A 19,180-nucleotide genomic window follows, 5' to 3' on the forward strand; every position below is an offset into this window, starting at 1 on the left:
CTATGGGGTCGCACAGAGTCGGACACAACTGAAGCGACTTAGCAGCAGCAGCAGCAGGAATTCCCTGGCAGTCTAGTGGTTAGGACTCCAAACTATCAGTGCAGGAGGCATGGGTTCCATCCCTGCTTGGGGAACTCAGATCCTGCATGCCACACAGCATGGCCAAAAACAAATATATATGTAACATAATCAGTAATAGCACCATGACTTTTAAAGACAAAAAAATAGAATTTGAGTGATTTCTGCGACTACTGGAAGTTTTTATTTATTCTTAAAATTAAGTTAAACCAGTGAACCAGAGTTCACACTGAGGCGAGATGTGATGTTTTCGTTTGATATGTATACATTTTATTTCACATGTGGATATTTTCCAGAATTTGAATAAATAATATCTTTTTATTTGCTTCTGCTTTCTTTATTTGAGATATAATTGATATATAAAATATTGCGCATGTTATTATTCCATATTTGTGTATTGTGAAATGTTTAGTACAATAAACATCCATTACCACACATGTACACATAGATACAATTATTTTCTTGTGATAGGAACTTTCAAAATCTATTCTTTCAGCAGCTTATGGATTTGAATTATATTGTGAAAATTGAAATTTAACTTCAAAATTGTTAATTATTATAAAATTAAAGAATAAATCAATAAAGTAAGCATTACATAAAACATGGGCAGCAAGTATAAAATTGGTTTTGCAAAGGAAACTTAAATAGACTTTAGTAAGACATTTTTAATCTGAATGAGGCTCAAACGGCTCCAAAGGAAGCCAGTGATTTCACAGCACATTTAAAGGTAAATATAATGGGAAAATTCAAATATCTAAAATGCAGAAATTAAACAAGCCATTTCTGAAGTTACTTTATAGAAAATTATAGATTCAGTGTTTCAATGGAAAGAGCTAAAGATGCTAATCCCCGAAAAACGTCTTTGACTCCAATGAGACTATTTTATCCTAGTAATCGTTTCACCATTTACATTAAGAAGAGTTGTGGAGTGTCAGTATAGCATACCACTTCCTTGAGAAAATGAATCATAGTTTCCTATACCCTCATTGCTAAAGTTTGGAGGAATGTATAGCTGGATTTCCAGAAAATGAATTGTAAACAAAATATGTATACACTGTTGTACATCAGATACTTCAGTATTCATTTGTTGGTCTGTCCTGTTACTACCTCAAAAACAGAAAAATGGGAAAGATAGTTACTTTGAGATGTCACATAATAAACGTGCATTTTGTAATGTAATATGTTACTTTCTCCTGCTAAGTGAATTGTAAGTAATTGGTATGTGTCTTAGTCTTTCTTTTTTTCCCCTCCTAATTATAGTGTCATTTGTAGAAATTCACAAAATATGACTTTAAATTGGAAAATGTAATTGTATAGTATTGGACAATTAGAAATTTACGGTGACTCTGTTCTAGAATTTCTTTGTAAAACAACCACATTGATGTTAAAGTGCATAGATTAAATATGTATTAATGTGAAAATAATATTGAAGTTAAATTTTCTTGATTAATCAGTGAGTTACTTAAATGAAAGCATAAAAATTTAGTTACCCTTATGTTTTTCTCTTTTTAGACGGATTCCATTTCTAGGTACGTTTTACTTGTGTTTTTTTATTGATCTTTTTCTCATTTTATCCTTTCTAAAAATATGTTGCTAGGTATTGATAAATTTTTTAAGTTGATAGAATTATTTTAGTAATAAAAAATCTATAGATATTTAGATGACCTCATAAGTGTTAATAACTTTCTTCATCAATTGTCATAGTAAGTTGCTAGGAAAGATTTTTTTCTCAAATCTTTCCAACAGTTATAGTTTTCTTAAGCTTCCTAAGTTACTTCAACATTGACCATCTCATTATTCACATTAGAAGCCAATGAAATCCACCAGAAATTTATTTCATCAGATACTTAGACTCTTCTCCCTTATCCCTGCTTCAGATTAAGAAAGAAAAAGCCAATGAAGACACTTTTAAAAAGTGTCATCTAGCTCAAATTGTTCATTTTTTTCAGAGAACCTCAACCAATATATTAATACTTGAATCTAATTTCTATTCCTCTTCTCTTACCAATAATTGTTAACCAAATTTGTCCTTGTAAAACCAAGGACAAATTTTTATATTCTGATGATTCTTTTGAATTGAAATGTAGAGGCATTAGCATTGATCAGAAAAAAAACAGATTCAGAACCAGATAAGAAGATCCTCCTCTTCAAAAGAGATACGTTCTTCTTCTTTAGGACAAACCTATTTCTGTTATCTCTTACTATCTCCGAGGATTTGGTTCCAGGAACTTACCCCACCCACCCAATGCAGTGGATTTCAAAATCCACAGATGCGCAAATCCCCTGTATAAAATGGTATAGTACTGTCTGTTTATTACTCTGGAAAGACTCTAGTTAGTTCATCATCTACAATGTTACTAATTTTAAAATACATTCATATGCCACTTAAAGGAAAAGTACTACCAATTAAACTGTAATACACATCAGTTGTAAGCCCTGTTCTGATTTCAGAGATGTTAAAATGTGAAAAAAAATATGATTTAAAATTTTTGAAATAATTTATCGTGATGTAAAACCAGTTTTGACTTTCAGATATAGAGATTTTTGAACCTCCTTCTCAAACAACGGAAGTTAGTATTAAAAATAACTTCCCTTTTATTTATTACATATCATGAAAGTTGATTAGATAACCGATAAAGGAGAATATTATCTACTATTTTGGAATATCTAGTTAAAATACTAGGATGCATGTTAATGTAAGTTGTGAAAGCCTGTAATAAAGATTTTGACTCAAACTCATCTTTTGAAGATATGAAATCAGTTCTACATCAGCTAGTGATCGATATGATTCCTTGCTGGGTCGCTCTGGATCATACAGTTACTCAGAAGAAAGAAAACCTTACAGTAGCAGGCTAGAAAAGGATGATTCAACTGACTTTAAAAAGGTACTTGGGTTATTCAGTTATATTTAATTAAAAATAATCTCTTTGTTGAGATTTTTGTGTTTGGATATTACTCCTGGAAACTCATAATTAAATCACTTTCTTAAATGACTTTTAATTTTTCAGTTTTTGGCAATTAATTGTAAGTAGAATATAAATAGCTATTTGTTTGCCTTTTTAAAGTAAAGGGGAAAGTAACCAGGACTACCTGTGCATTGAAGTTTCTCAGGCCAGTACTGTGGTACTGTGGTTGAGCTGAAAGGGGACACTGAGTAGATTTGGAGTAGAGGGGGTAGGGTGCATGTGTGTGCGTGTGAGAGAGAGAGCTATCTTTTCTTTATTTGTTAACAGGAAGCAGCCAAACAAAGAATATAGCTTTTCCCAGGAGAATATAGTATTTCCTAGGTAACTGAAAACTTACGATAGTTCAAGTGCTATTAAGGATGAAAGTAATTAAGAAATAAGTCCTGGAAACAAAGCAATCTAGAATTCTTAAGATCAAGATTCTTCATATTGCAAACTTTGAATAAACCTAATGAAGTTTGTTGGAGGAAAAGGAAGGTTTGTAGTAATTGTACATGTCTGAGATACTTGGCAGCTATCTTAATTGCCCATTAAGAAAGTAAAGTCAACAGAAGGAAGATAGGGGTCAGTTTATGTTAGGAATAAGATTCAGTCATTCATTCAGTAAAGAACTGAACACTGAAGTGTACTCTGTAGTGAAGTTCTACTTGTGGCCAGTGGAGATGGAGATACTGTCCCTGCTCTGATGAGTACCTTCCATGGAGTAGGCAGACAAACTTTATCATATAATCATACACATCAGTAGATAATTTCTAAATTTGAAACCATAATCCTGAAGTAAAGACACAATTTTATAAAAGTACATAGCAAAGAAGTGACAGGGTCTGAGGGTAGATTTCCTGTGGTACATACATATAATGGAATTTTATTCAGCCATAAAAGGGAATGCATTTGAGTCGGTTTTAATGAAGTGGATGAACCTAGAGCCGATTATACAGAGTGAAATAAGTCAGAAAGACAAAAACAGTTATTTCATATTAAGCATTTATACATTTGGGGTCTAGAAGGATGGTACTGATGAAATTATTTGCAGGGCAGCAATGGAGACATAGACCTAGAGAACAGACTTTTGGACTCGGTGGAGGGGGGTGGGGGAGGAAGGAGAGGGTGGGACGCATGGAGGGAGAAACATGGACGCTTACATTACTATATGTAAAATAGACAGCCAAAGGGAATCTGCCGTATGGCTCAGGGAACTGAAAAGGGGCTCTGTAACAACCTAGAGGGGTGGGACGGGGAGGAAGGTGGGAGGGAAATTCAGGAGGGAGGGGACATATTTATAACTATGGCTGATTCATGTTGATATTTGGCAGAAACTAACACAATTCTGTAAAGAAACTATCCTTCAATTTTTAGAAAAAAAAAATCAATTTTTAACAAAAGAAGTAAAACTTCAGCCAAGAACAGCAAGACAATTAGTAGTCAACTGGCAAAATGGGAGAAAAGATGTTTCAGATGGAATTGCAAGCACATAGACCAGCCTGATGATGGGAGGGTACATAATGTATTGAAGTAATTAAATTTTTCTTGTGGCTGGTAGAGATTGTTATTTTGAAAATTTAACTCTTGCTGCTTTGTATAAAGTAGATTAGAAGGAGGTCAAGAGAGCAACTCTAATAATGGAAATGTCTAGGTAAGAGATAAATGTAGCCATCTGTGGTTATAATATTAGAGATGAGGGAAAAATAAGTAGTAGATTCAGGTGTTAAGAAAATATTCAAGAAATCATTCACTTTCCTTTTAACTTTAGTAAAAATAATACAAGTATAATGATAAATGCCACTGATGCTCCATCTCAGTGTCAGAAATTAAAGAGGGAATGATAGGCAGAAAAGCTCACAGACCCCAAATAAAGATAACAATGGCTCTTTATAACCTCAGCTGTGGTCGCTGCATAGGTATGTGGTCCCTCTTTATCAGATAACTGAGTTTTTTTAATGGAAGCTGAAAAGTCATGGTTTGCAGCTTAGGTATTAGTTTTAAATACTGGAACTAGTTTTTGAAGAATTTATGTGGGACAAAAACGCCTGCATAACCAAAAGTTTCTGCCTTGAGACCACAAAGCATTTAAATATAATATATTTAATGTATTTATTTAATAACATATGTTATATCAATCTTCCTGTTTTAATATTGCAAAGTGATCATTGGGAAATCTTAAAATAGTAAGAAAGCAGAAAAGTAATTTGTTCTTCTCCCCTAATTTGCATAGCTTTATGAACAAATTCTAGCCGAAAATGAAAAGCTGAAAGCGCAGCTCCATGATACAAATATGGAACTGACAGATCTTAAATTACAATTGGAAAAAGCCACCCAGGTTTGTACATTTTTTCTCTTTGTTACTCTCAAGGTAATGGTTGTCATTTATTCTATCTAAAAGTTGCATTGTAATTTTCTCTTGTGTTCTGGATGTAAGTTTGGTTATTGATAATAGCTTATTTATTAATAAGGAATCAAGATAATACAGCTTACTGGTAACTTTTATTTTTTTCTGATATAGAAGTATAGCCTTATGGTGGAAAATCAAAGTATTTTTAAGCCTTTTAATGTCTATGTTGTAGTACATGAAGGATTTTAAATGCTTATTTCCAGCATACCAAATGTAGGAAAGCAATAAAGGCATCTATACAGAATCTTGGGCTTCCCAGGTGGCTCAGTGGTAAAGAATCCACCTGTCAGTGCAGGAGAATCAGGTTCAATCCCTGGGTCGGGAGGATCCCCTGGAGAAGAAAATGGCAACCCACTCCAGTATTCTTGCCTGGGAAATCCCGTGGGCAGGGGAGCCCTGGCAGACTACAGTCCATGGGATCACAGAAACAGTCAGACCCAACTTAGCAAATAACAACAATAATTACAGACAGTCTTCCTAAAGCCATAAAAAATTTTTATAATAATTTTTGTTCATTAAGAATGTTTACTGTTAAAAAAAACTGATTTAATAATAATTCAAAAAGAAGATAACAGCCTGGCAGAGATAATTTTAGAAGTGAAAACTTGAATAGCCAAGCAGAACTAGGCCTTAGATCATACACATCCTAGCCTCGTATATACAGTCTAGGACGTGTATGAGCTACGAATTGTTTCCCAAGCTGTTTTTTCATAAAACACTAGTTCTGGGAGATAGTAATAAGTGCTGTCTCCTCTTCTTCCTCCTCTTCTTTTTCGTGTTCCACTTGAAAAAAAGAAAAGAGCTTTGTGACCTATGTAACTGAAAAATACTGTATATTCTGTACCTTGGAGATTTAGCAGGGCTGATTTATATGTTAAAGGCTCGAAGGAGTCCTATAAATTTTAAGGAAGTAAACTTGTTTAATGTTAAACATAAGACTTTCTAGCATAAACACATTTCTACGGTAAACTTTTAGAATCTAGTTTGAAAGCACTCATCTAGAATGGCATCTTCAGCTCTATAAATGAGACATTCCTTTCTTTGACTAAAGACTCAGGCTATGAAGATACACAGAGAAGTACTGCAGAACAAGAGCACATTTCCTAGTGCAGATACACAGAGAAGTACTGCAGAACAAGAGCACATTTCCTAGTGCGGTGTCATAAAAACTTGGAATGTCATACAAGTTTAAACTTGCTGGCCTACACTTAAGTCTCATGGTAAACTGGAATGTCATCATTCTAGGTTGCATTAATAGCTTAGCGAGCCGCCACAAAATATCATAACTAATTCCCTGAAACTAGCTTTAGTTCTAGACATTTGGTCATAATATTTTATGAATAAAAATAACCATTGTTCCCTACTGTAGTATTCTGTCATTACGGTGACCCTGCTTACTGCCTTCTCTGTATGTTTCTCTACTTCTCTGCCTACTCTGTTGTCATCTAATTCTTCCTATAAGTTTCTCATTCAAACTCTACAAGAGAGAGAACTGATAGAATTAGCCAGTTATCATCAACATGAAGCAGTCTTGTTAGTGCCCATGGTTCTGTTTGTATCCATTTCACAGGACACTGGACAACTGTTGCAAGCTGCCTTTGGGTCAAGTACCAATTTCTGTTCCCATTGACTGTGGTCAGAAAAATAAGTCACTGAATTGGAGTATGAGATATCGAGTAAATATTCAAAATTAATATCTTAGTTGGAAACACTGTGTAAATGTCATTTCAAAAATTTAGGGGTACATGTAAAAATAAAAGTGACAGAATGTTAAACTTTTTGTTCAACTTTATTGAGTTATTTACCCTGAGTATTTAAGTGTACTGTAAATCTGTATATTTTTTTAAGCATTTCTTTGATAACTATTTATGAATATATATAGTAGTGTAGTTTTGATAGTTGCATGGAATTTTTCCAAGGAAAAAATCATCTTACTAAGAATTAATCTTGAGATAGTAGATTGTGGACAAAATTTTTTTTATAAAATTCAACAATCATTGGCTGATATGTTTAGCAAGCTAGGAAAAAACAGAATTGGAAATTCCCTAGTGGTCCAGTGGTTGAGCCTCTGCACTTTCACTGCTATGGGCCCAGGTTCAATCACTGGTCGGGAAGCTAAGATCCTATAAGCTGCACAGCATGACCAAAAAAGAAGAGAAGTAAGCTTGAAGTTTAGGTCTATTTCATAGTTTTCTGCCAAGGACTGTAGAATCACTGAATCCTGCCTTAGTCCAGCCACCCTACTCCCTATACAGTCCCCAAGGGAGCAAAATAGGCTGATTTGCCAGAAACCAATTGATGAATAATTATTTTGTCAAATATCAATTCAGCAGGTTTGCTAAATGTGATTTTAACAGCTTTAACTGGAATATTTACCCAAAAAATTAAAGTTTTTTTTTTAACCTAAAAAATTAGCACATAAATCGTAAAATTGCTGAACTGTCCCTGTATTAAAAAAAATAATAAAATGCTAATTTTCTGTTTAACATTTTATTAATTTGTATGTATTTAACACTGTTCCAACAATTTTTTATTTATTTCAGTTGTTGTTTAATGTCTTTTTAACATTTTTCAATCTTTTTAGCATTTTACTATTCATTTGCACTTGCTTAAGTGGCATATTTAGCCTTTGTTTTGTTTTTCTAGCAATCAAAATACAAATTTAAAGACATCATATCAGAATTTGCAGAAGCAGTCTCATTTATAATTCTGAATTTGATTTTTAATAGTAAGCAACTGGAATACCTAACTTTTCTTTTTCCGGAAAGAGTAAGCACAAAAAAAAACATAAAACATTTCAACAGCAGACTAAGAATTCCCTGGAGGTCCAGCAATTAGAACTCTGCACTTGTATTACCAAGGGCCTGTGTTTGATCCCTGGTTGAGGAACTTAAGATCCCATAAGCTGGGCGGTGTTGGTCCCTCCGCCCGTAAAAATCAGTTGTATGAGGACTTCCCTGGCAATGCAGTGGTTGGGACTGTGCTCTTCCACTGCAGCGGACACAGGTTCAATCCCTGGTCAGAGAGCTAACATACCACATGCTGCATGGTGCAGCCAAAAGTCTATTTAGTTAAAATTTAAAATATATAAAAATAACTAAAACAACAGATTGGATCGCCGTGATTGTTGTTGTTGTTCAGTCGTTAAGTCATGACCTTTAGACCCCATGGACTGCAGCACACCAGGCTCCCCTATCCTTCACTATCTCCCAGAGTTTTCTCAGATTCATGTCCATTGAGTCGGTGATGCTATCTAACTATCTCATCCTGTGCTGCCCTCTTCTCTTTTGCCTTCAGTCTTTCTTGTATATGTATCTTCACCAGTGAGTTGGCTCTTGGGGTCAGGTGCCCAAAGTGTTGGAGCTTCAGCTTCAACATCAGTCCTTCCAGTGATTATTCAGGGTTGGTTTTCTTTATGATTGATTGGTTTGATCTCCTTGCTGTCCAGGGGACTCTGAGGAGTCTTCTCCAACACCAAGTTCAAAAGCATCAATTCTTTGGCACTTAGCCTTCTTTCTGGTCCAACTCTCACATCCATACGTGAGTACTATAAAAACCGTAGCTTTGACTATATGGACTTTGTGGGCAAAGTGATGTCTCTGCTTTTTAATACGCTGTGTAGATTTGTCATAGCTTTCCTTCCAAGGAGCAAGTGTCTTCTGATTTCATGGCTGAAATCACCACCCTCAGTGATGTTGGAGCCCAAGAAAATAAAATCTGTCACTGTCCAACTTTCCTCATCTATTTGCCATGAAGTGATGAGACCAAATGCCATGGTCTTGGTTTTTTGAATGTTGAGTTTTAAGCTGTTTTTTCACTCTTTTCTTTCACCTTCATCAAGGGGCTCTTTATCTTTAGTTCCTCTTCACTTTCTGCCATTCCAGCTTGTTACTCATCCAGCACAGCATTTTGCTTGATATATTCTGCATATAAGTTAAATAAACAAAGTGACAATTTAAATTCCCAATTTACAGCCAGTACATTGTTCCATGTCTGGTACTAACTATTGCTTGACTGGCTTCTCCGGTTTCTCGCGAGACAGATAAGATAGTCTGGTATTCCCATTTTTTTAATGAATTTTCCACAGCTGCTTGTGATCCACACAGTCAAAGGCTTTCGCATAGTCAATTAAACTATTAGTAATTGCCCTCTGCTCTTCCCTAGTAGCATATTGGACATCTTCCGACCTGTGTGCATATGTAAGTGCTCAGTCGTGTCCAACTCTTTGCGACCCCACAGATTGTAGCCCACCAGGCTCCTCTGTTCGTGCGATTCTCCAGGCAAGAATATCAGAGTGGGTTGCCGTTTCCTTCTCCAGGAGATCTTCCAAACCCAGGGATCAAACCCATGTCTCAAGCGTCTCCTGCACTGGCAAGTGGATTCTTTACCACTGAGCCACCTGGGAATTACTCTTCCAACCTATGGAGGCTTATCTTCCAGTGTCATATCTTTTTTGTCTTTTCATACTGTTAGTGAGATTCTCGTGGCAAGAATACTGCCGTGGTTTGCCATTCCCTTCTCCAGTGGACCATGTTTTGTCAGAACTCTTCACTATGACCCGTCCATCTTGAGTGGCACTGCACAGCATGGTTCATAGCTTCACTGAGTTACACAGGCCCCTTCAGCACGAAGGCTGTGATCCATGAAGCGGGGACGGCCATGATTAGATCTTAATTTATATACTATAACTATAAAAAAGAAATTTTGCAGGAAAGATCAAAGAGTAACTGCTTTACAAACCCTGATAGTACAAAAATATGAATGTTGAAAGGATTGACAGAAGAGAAAATTATATTAAGAAATGTTTTTGAATTGCCAAATTAATGAAGTTGTGCTTAATCACGATGAACTGTTTGTGTGTGTGTATATATATATATAGTTTTTTAAAGGATATTTTGTGGTTAATGACCATAAAAGAGCATTCTTGTTAAGTAGTTAGCAAAAACCATTCTTGGTAAATTTTTAAAATTGGTTATTCAGTACATTGGCTTCTGGGGGATGAACCTTTTGATGAATTCATTTTCAGTAAATTGAAAAGGAATCCCAAGGGAAATGTATGAACAGAGGTCATTGTAAATAAAAACTAAGCACTTGCTTTTTTACTGTCCCTGTGCTCAATACCCACACGCACAGCTCCCTGGTTTTGAGTGCAACATGTGGCTTAAAGGCCCAGAGGTCCTTTTCATCTCGAGATCTCTGTAGTTGACTGTATAGTACAGGAAGCAGAAAACAGAAAAATGAGACCTAAGCTTGCCAGGAAAAGAAAAGCTGTGTAGCTGGGATTTCTTATAAGAGATGTGATCCTTCTTACCAATTTTGGAACATGGATGATTAGAGAAAGAGCTAGCAAGAGAGGGGAAGAGGCCAGACTGCATGGGTACAGAGGCACACGATCTGGTCCAATCCACATTTCAGTCAGGGTCCTGGAATCTGAGCGTGCGGGTTAGCCTCTCTTCACTGTGTGTAGACAGAGAGAGACCTTGCGCATGGGAGGGAAGACTGGGGTGGTTTTGGCTTTGTGCCCAGTAGTTACCCATCCTTGCTCCCAGCTTAACTGTGAAGACTTGAGGCTAAATGATACATAGAGGATGTCTAAGCATTCCTCTAATAAATCTTTGTTTTAATTTCGGTACAAATTCTGTTTTCTTTTTTCTTTACTCACACTGTATTATTACTCCTCCTGAATAACATTACAAGAGCAGAGGAGCATGGCAGGCTACAGTCCATGGGGGCATAAGGAGTCAGATGCACGCACGCGCGCGCACACACACACACACACACACACACACACAGTTACTATGATCCTCTCCCCTTCCCCATCATTATTGCACTTACATCTCTTTATGTTTCTTACCTCCTTACAGAGACAAGAAAGATTCGCTGATAGGTCACTATTAGAAATGGAAAAAAGGGTAAGTGTTGATCTTAATGAATAAATAATCATTTTTCCCCTTTATTTTTTGTGTAAGCAATAATAGGTTTTCTTTAGTTTTGTTTTTATGGACAGTAGTTTTAATTAGTTTAAATTTATATTTATTAATTTGATTATGAATGTTTTATTATGTTAGAATGTTAGCTTATCCTCTTTATAGAGTCTTACAGGGTAAAATTACCTTGTTAAATAAAATTTAATTTACTGTGTTATTCTTTCAATGGACCAAAAAACATATCTTAATTCTGAAACATACCCATTGTGGTAATGAATCTGATATTTTTTAAATGCCATTTATCTCTCTCTGATTGTGTTGATATACTTAAAACACATTAATCATATATACATTTGGTTTAATTCTTTGCAAAAATAAAATACTTCCATTTTAAAGGTATGGAGACCAAATTTTTTAATTCTTTTTAAAGTTAATAATATTTAATTTTGAGTTTAAATATTTAACTTAAGTAGGCTCTTTTAAGCCAAAAAATTAGTGTAAGAAAATCCTTTTACCATTTTATGTCTTTCTACAATTTCTTGTCTGGCTATGATATATTCACTTGTATTTTTCTCCCTTTATTATTACTATTATTGCTCAGGGATCTGGCAGTGGGCATAGGAATAACTCCACAAGTTTAGTCTGAACAGTTGAAGATGTATATAAATGATCAAAAGTAAATGGAAAAATGCTTAAAGAGTACCTGTAATACTACTGAGCAGTGGCTAGATTTTCAAGGTTTCAGCCACAGAAGAAATTACATACTGTGGAGCTGTGATCTCTAGATCAAAGAGAGTCAAGAGTACTTGGTATATTTTCTTCCATTCCATTTCAAAAATAGCCAATTTACCTTTTTAATCCCCCTAAAAAGGAGAAAAGTTATGTAAATGCAGAATAATAGACAAAAAGTTATCTATGTCATTTACTAAATTGTAATGTGTAATAACTACTAGTTTTATTATGATTTCATCAGGTTTTAGAAATCATTGTTCTAGGCTTTTTAAAAACCTATTGATCTAACTTGTAATTGCTAAATTTTAGAATCAATTATTATATTAAATGTAATGTTATTACATCACAGTATAACTTATGGAATTTTATATCCAAGATATGTAGAAATAGTAAATAAATGTCTTCAGTCTCCTTTATCCATACTAATAGTTGGGGTGAAAGACATAGTTTACCATATACTTAAAATATTATTTGTTTTTGAGATAGTCACATTTTTAAAGAATATTTAATTTTTTGTGAAAATGTGTTTATTACAAAAATTTTAGCAAAAGATGAAAGTAAAATCTCCCTATCATGCAGAGATAAGTGATATTTTTCATTTAGGCTTATGCACTTAAATAATATACCCATGTTCATATTCAGACATTCCCACCTGACCTTCTTTTTCTGCCTGTCAAATGCAGATAAATTACAGAGCAGTCAGTCTACTCTCAGTTTAACAGACGCTGGTAGTCATAGTACTAATAATAACTGCTAACTTTTATTTAGCACTGTCTTACATACCAGGCAGGCACTGAGTTAAGTACTTTATATGTATTTTTTTCTCTTAACCATATTTTTAAATGGTAACAAGTTTCTCAGATATAAGAAATTGCCTGCAACTTTACAGTTGGCAGTTTGACAATTCAATATAGTGTTCTTGTCTTGCTTTACCACTAATTAGTTAAAATCTTGAAGACACATAATAAAATTAAGGCTGATGAGGGTGTTCCCCATCAGCTGGAGGAAATATTCTATTGCTGATATTGTACAAAGTGATGAGGATCAAATATTACATGTCCTGGTATTTTGAGAAGTGCAGTAGTTTTATGAATGGGTTGTGGCTGTACTGTTAACTAGGAGAAAGTTCTTTTTATCAAAAATAACATTTTTGTCTACCTAATAATTTTTAAACATGCTAATATAATAGAAAAACACTATACTTAAAAGCCTATGAATAGGATTCCATCTGTTTTTTAAAATCACATACCCTAAAAATGTTAACATTTACAGTAAATGTACTGCTTTACTAAGTATCAGCATTAATTATTAATCTGGGAAAGAATGTCTTGGAAATAGTGTCAATGTGATTAAACTAAATTTAAATGGTTTGTATCTGAAAGGTGACCGGCAAGAGTCAGTATCTTCTCGGCGGTATGACCTAACCAAAGTTTTAAGCACATTAATTACTGCTGCTTGCTTCTTGCATAACACCCTAGAATGCTTATTATTTAAGGGAGAATAAGAGTGCACACTGCAGTAATATACTGTATGTTGCCTTTGCCTGTCACTCTTTGAAACGAAGGGGTTTAAAATAAATGCTACAGTTGCTTCTTTATTAGATTCACTGCATTAATGCTACACAGAGTATAAAACTAAATACAAAGCTCTAAAGTCGACTGGACAAATGATGACTAGTATACACTGTGGGTGGAGGGATAACCATCTTTTAGAACGTTTTGAAATTTTAAAATACACATACTTGAGTCACGTTTGCTTCTTGCTTTTTCTGCTTCTTATCACTGTAGAGTAATTGCATCTCTGTGTGAGTTTTTGTTCTTTTCTTTTCTGTGCAGTCTTCAGTCTTAAGTATCAGTTTACTCTATCCCTAGTTTTATGTAAACTAAAAACAGTTTGAACATGTTATGTGGCATTTTACCAGAAGGTCAAAGCTTTAAAGAAAGAGCTTATAGGAAGTAATAAAGTAATGATCTTCATATTTATTTCTCTCAAATTTTGGAGAGCTCTTTACACATCACTGGCATCACATCTTTTTCTACACTGCTCCTGATTTGATTGTTTATTCTAAAGTGTCACTCTTTCACAATTTAGAGGAAAATTTAAGAGTATAATGATTATATCAGTAACAGTAATACCTTAAATTCATCTAGGAACGAAGAGCTCTAGAAAGAAGAATATCTGAAATGGAAGAAGAGCTGAAAGTAAGTAAACAGTGCTGCGGTGTAAACTCAGCTTTCACAGTGCTAGCATAGACACCGTGTTCATGCATCGTTCCCAGAGTTGCTCATGCACTTTGTGAGTTATCTATGTCTTGTGCTTCTATTTCTTCCTAAAGTCAGGTTTTACGTGAGCTAGAAAAGTATTTAAAACTCAAATTCTTTTGTTAATCTGTTTTTATGGCACTTTTGATGTTCAGGTATAGAATAAATAAGATGATATTGACTAAGATTTGGAATGTCTCATTTATTCTTTACATTTCAAATATTCTGTTCCCTGGAGAGAAAATGGTGAACGGGGATCATGCAAAAATGTTCTTTGAAAATGAAGGACATTAGAGTAGTGGACAGAGGTACAGCTTATTGAACTCTGCATCACCTGTGAAAACAGATAAGAAAAGCATAATATAATTAATTGATTACCTCTTATTACATTGGCTTGTATAAAATAATCATATTATAAATTAATGAACTAATGCATAGGATATTATGCCCATAGAATTAGAATTTTAAGATTTAAATGTTTTTCTATTGAATTATTTGGTTTTTTATTGGAACATGGAATAGCTTTGGAGAAAATGTTTTTGGATTTTGTTTGCTTGTGTATTTTGTTTGCTAAGGAATTTTAGAACTGCGCTGTTTACTTATATAAATTTCATGGAATATTCTCTTAAGACTCTTAATTTTTTCTTCTTACATTTGTTGCCTGTGATTCTTTATATTTTCATTGTACTCTTCCACTTTCTTATTTTTTATTTTCTATTTCTTTATGTTCTGATTCCTGCAGAATCTGCACCAAATAAAGCAAATTCAAACTCTGAGAGAGTTAAATGAGCGACTGCTGACTGAGAATAGGGCCTTGACAAGAGTGGTAGCCAAGCGCTCAGGGTTCTGTAGGCAACTGCAGTCTGTGAATCTATAATTTATAGTTTCATCATTTCTTCTTAGTAGAGCCAGGCAGGTGTTTTTGTATTAGTAAGCGTGTCTTGAGCTCAATTTTACAAATTAATGCCATTGTGTCTGGAACTTGTCATGTAACTGTTTAATTGTGCATGTCTTCTCAGAATGTTAGAAAGTGTCACTAATTGTGTATTGTCACTGATAAACTGCAGTAAACTAAGGGAATGATCTCAGCATTTAGATAAAAGACTTACCTGTACTTTTACAAAGCTTGTGTACATTTTTGGCTCTACAGATTTTTAGCACTTAAAAATATGACTTCAATTCTTTACTGGAAAATGGAACACAAACAGTGTAACATATATTTTATATATAATTAATATATATGTAGAAGCTGAAGTTTAAACATGATTATCTGCTTTTCAAAATAATGTCATTTCAGTCAGAACCATCTTAATTAAATATTACTCAGTTGTCTATTCTAGAGGTATCCTAATAGATAAACTTCAGATTACTATATTTTATATCCATACATTCTGAGCACAGGTTAAGAATTGATTGGTTCCACATAAAATTAAACTTCTCATGAAAATTTTGCATAGGATAGTTTTGCAAGTAGTTTTACTTTTATCTAAATTGATAACCTAGTACATTTTGAAAGCGGAGGAAAGAGACCTAATTATCTTGGAAAGTATGTTTTAATGTCCAAAATATAAGCTATTCCAGTTCCTATCAAATCTGGCAGAGCACATGTCATTTAAATCATTCTTAGTAGAAAACCCAATTAACTTACAGTATTTCCTCCCTCTCCTTCACTTTGTCTATAAAAAAAAATTTGATACATTTTCAGGGTGTAAGGGTGTATTTTTCTATTTACTCCAAACACTAGTAGTATTTTTTATGAAATTTTTAAGAAATTTTAAGAAATTTTTAAGATATTTTAAGAAATTCAGACTTATTACTTTGGCTTGTAAATTATTTTTGTCTAATGAGAGTAGTAATTGCTTTATTACCATTTATTGAGCACCTATCTTGGATCAAACATTATGTACCAGGCATTTAAACTTAATACAAGGTAGATCATTTAAGGAATTTTAATAATTTAAAACAAGTCTGACTCCCTCAAAACTTCCCTAAATAGTCGGGTTTTCTTGCAGAGTAACAGTGTGGCTTGAGGTCTGACATAAACAAAGCAAAAGGCCTTAATTTAGGCTAACAGAAACTCTTAAAGGAATTCCCTTTAAGAGCCTATCCTAACATAAAAACAGTCTTCCTTTCCTTGGCTGCTCTAATATGGTATGCTTGTGAGTCATGATATCAAGCAATTTAGTACATTTCAGTTGATAACTTTGGGAGAATAAACCTTTCATTTCATCATTTATTAAACTAATTAGCTTCACAAATTGTGGGGAGGGGCCTCTTTCTTCCTGATATATGTTTTAGTCATTAGAAGTATATATAACTGACAAAGCTTGTTCATGTGTCTTGTGGTAAAACATAACATTTAAAGAGGAACACGTTAATCTCATTATTGAATTCAAACTTTTTCTTCTATTTTTCCTCTCACAGATGTTACCAGACTTGAAAGCAGACAACCAGAGGCTAAAAGATGAAAATGGGGCCTTGATCAGAGTTATAAGCAAACTTTCCAAATAAAAAAAAAGCAGCAAGTAATGGAATTGCACATACTAGTAACCCAGTGGACCATAATTGACCATCACTGGAAGCCTGGGAAGAATCCTTGGAGACTGTCATTTTTGGATGTCCTGCCAAATGCCCTCTTATCTAGGAGTTTTGTTTAATTTTCTGTTTTTTTTTTTTTTTTTTCTTGTATCAAGACCATTGTTTCATGTTAATGCAGCTGCTGAGAAGAATTTTTTTTATGACTGAGAAAACTTGTTTACAGCTCCAGCATATAAGGAAAGTGTTCAAGGCCAGATATGCCTCAGATATTTAACCAGTAAGCCTTAGTTGTACATAAATACTTTTGTGTCAACAAAAACTCAGCTCTCACAGAAGACAGTTATTCAGCATTTTATGATGTGCCATGCCAGTTTCCAGTTTTTCAATATTTAATTTTATTTTATTTTGTTTTGTTATTGCTTTACATCTAAGTTTGGGTTTGTATCTTTTCCTTCTAACTCTTCATGTGGCAGACTTTCTGTCGTCTCACAGCTTTCTCATTTACAGAAAAGAACACTTGCTCCTCTGAAATCATTGTCATATATTAGGCTAATGTTGTTGTCCCCACCTGGAACTGAATTGCTTGGTGGAACATTTGCTTTCACTGTTTGTGCAATATGCATTTATTCCTTTTATGAATGCTTTAAAGTCATTTGAGATTAGATTCTTTTAAGTCCTATTTTCTGCCTTCATTGGTCACTTTTTTGTTTTTGTTTGTTTTTTATTATTGTAGTGTAAGATGTTAGGTTCTGTAATCTTCACATTCATTTTAGCAGGTACTGAGTGATGCTGTATATATAAATAAGTGTATTGTTTGATTTTTAGACCACCACATGGCATGCTTGACTATTATTTCAAATGTCTGTTAATGCAAAGTAGGCTACTCCATAATAGTGTTAAAAACAAAACTTACTAACAAAGTGATATAAAGACTTAAATTAACACATTATGTGGAGCCCTATCTTTACAAAAGTTTTCTACTGTAAAATGCTTTTACTTTTATTTGCAGTTTTCATTTGATAGTATTCAACCATAATTAAAGTTGCATAAAATAATTGCTTCACATTTCACATACCTATATTTATCTGAGAGCTGTCTAAAACTGTTGTGCTAGCCAAAGTAACGCTATGGAATCATTTGCAGACTTAACCCGTGAGTTCGTGTGAAATGCACTGTTATCGCCATGGAGGCATTGACTTTGATACCACCATCATGTTCAGACCATTTTATACATTTCAGTGGCCTTTTTTAAAAAAAAGAAAAAGAAAAGCAAAACCAAGTAAATAGTGAAGATGGCATTTATTTGGACAAATAGCTTTTATATTTTCATTAAACCATGCAAAAAGTACTATATCTTTCTGGCACATAACTGTCTCCTTAACCACTGAACAGTTCAGCCATTTGAATAAATTGTACATTGTAAAGCTTATAGTAGCTAATTGTATTATTGATTGTATTGTATACTATTAAATGTGAATTTGTACCCCTTCATTTTAAAAGGTCATTGTGTTCTACTGCCTATTTTAGATTACGTTGGGGTTGGGAAAGGGTGTTTTGGTAAGCAGGATTTTAAGTCCTCTCTTGATTGGTTTTATGAAGATATAAGGTTATGCTCTTACTACCAAGCTCAGGATTCTTGATTTTTAAAGGTACAAGGATAGTTGTGGGAATTTTATTTTTGGTTACATTTGAACTGTATGAATGGTGGGTCTGAATATAGAGAATTTCCATGGTCTTACGTGGATGTAAAACATACAGATAATTGATCAGTTTGAGTGACTGCAACATATTCAGGTTGCACAACAGTTAGGCATGCTAAGGATTATATTTGTGAAGTTTGGATGCCTGTGAAGAATGATTAAATACGTGTTTCTAATATTTTAGTGTTTTGTATTTAGGTTATTTATTCTTTGTATCTAAAACTGAACAGCTACTGTGCTATATTGATTTTATTGGTAGTATTGAGCAGACCTTGTTTCTGCATGAAACTAGTTGCAAAACCCACTATTTTGGAAATAAAAATGTATTTTGACATATACAAATAAAATGAATAAAACTATTTTAAATGTGTGAACTTTTACTGAAGACGTTTAAAACTTTGTTCTGATATTTAAATTCTGCATGGGTATCTTCACTAACTGCTTTACTTGGATTCCATTGGTATAATTTTTGAAATTGTAATATTGTGATAACTTGCACAACATTGTACATGCACATCTGTAAATTTAAGCTTAATTGCCATATTTATGCAATCTGTGTATCAATTTGAACAAATGTTTATATATTTTA

General features: G+C 33.9%; 1 protein-coding gene across 5 annotated transcripts in view; it reads left to right on the plus strand.

The window, feature by feature from the left end:
- PPP1R12A (protein phosphatase 1 regulatory subunit 12A) overlaps positions 1-18,950 on the plus strand; it is a 164,493-nt gene extending 145,543 nt beyond the window's left edge. For 4 of the 5 annotated variants that reach the window (XM_055587064.1, XM_055587059.1, XM_055587050.1 and 1 more), the window contains 6 exons: positions 1,591-1,607; positions 2,828-2,963; positions 5,257-5,361; positions 11,298-11,345; positions 14,243-14,293; positions 16,778-18,950. In XM_055587064.1, the coding sequence (XP_055443039.1) occupies positions 1,591-1,607; positions 2,828-2,963; positions 5,257-5,361; positions 11,298-11,345; positions 14,243-14,293; positions 16,778-16,864 (444 nt within the window). In that variant the 3' untranslated portion in view covers positions 16,865-18,950. Of the gene's footprint in view, positions 1-1,590; positions 1,608-2,827; positions 2,964-5,256; positions 5,362-11,297; positions 11,346-13,474; positions 13,506-14,242; positions 14,294-16,777 lie in introns of all 5 variants that reach the window. The other variant, XM_055587054.1, reaches the window with a different exon arrangement.
- Positions 18,951-19,180: the final 230 nt, after the last annotated feature.

The sequence above is a fragment of the Bubalus kerabau genome, chromosome 1, assembly GCF_029407905.1.
Source record: "Bubalus kerabau isolate K-KA32 ecotype Philippines breed swamp buffalo chromosome 1, PCC_UOA_SB_1v2, whole genome shotgun sequence".
Taxonomy (NCBI): domain Eukaryota; kingdom Metazoa; phylum Chordata; class Mammalia; order Artiodactyla; family Bovidae; genus Bubalus; species Bubalus kerabau.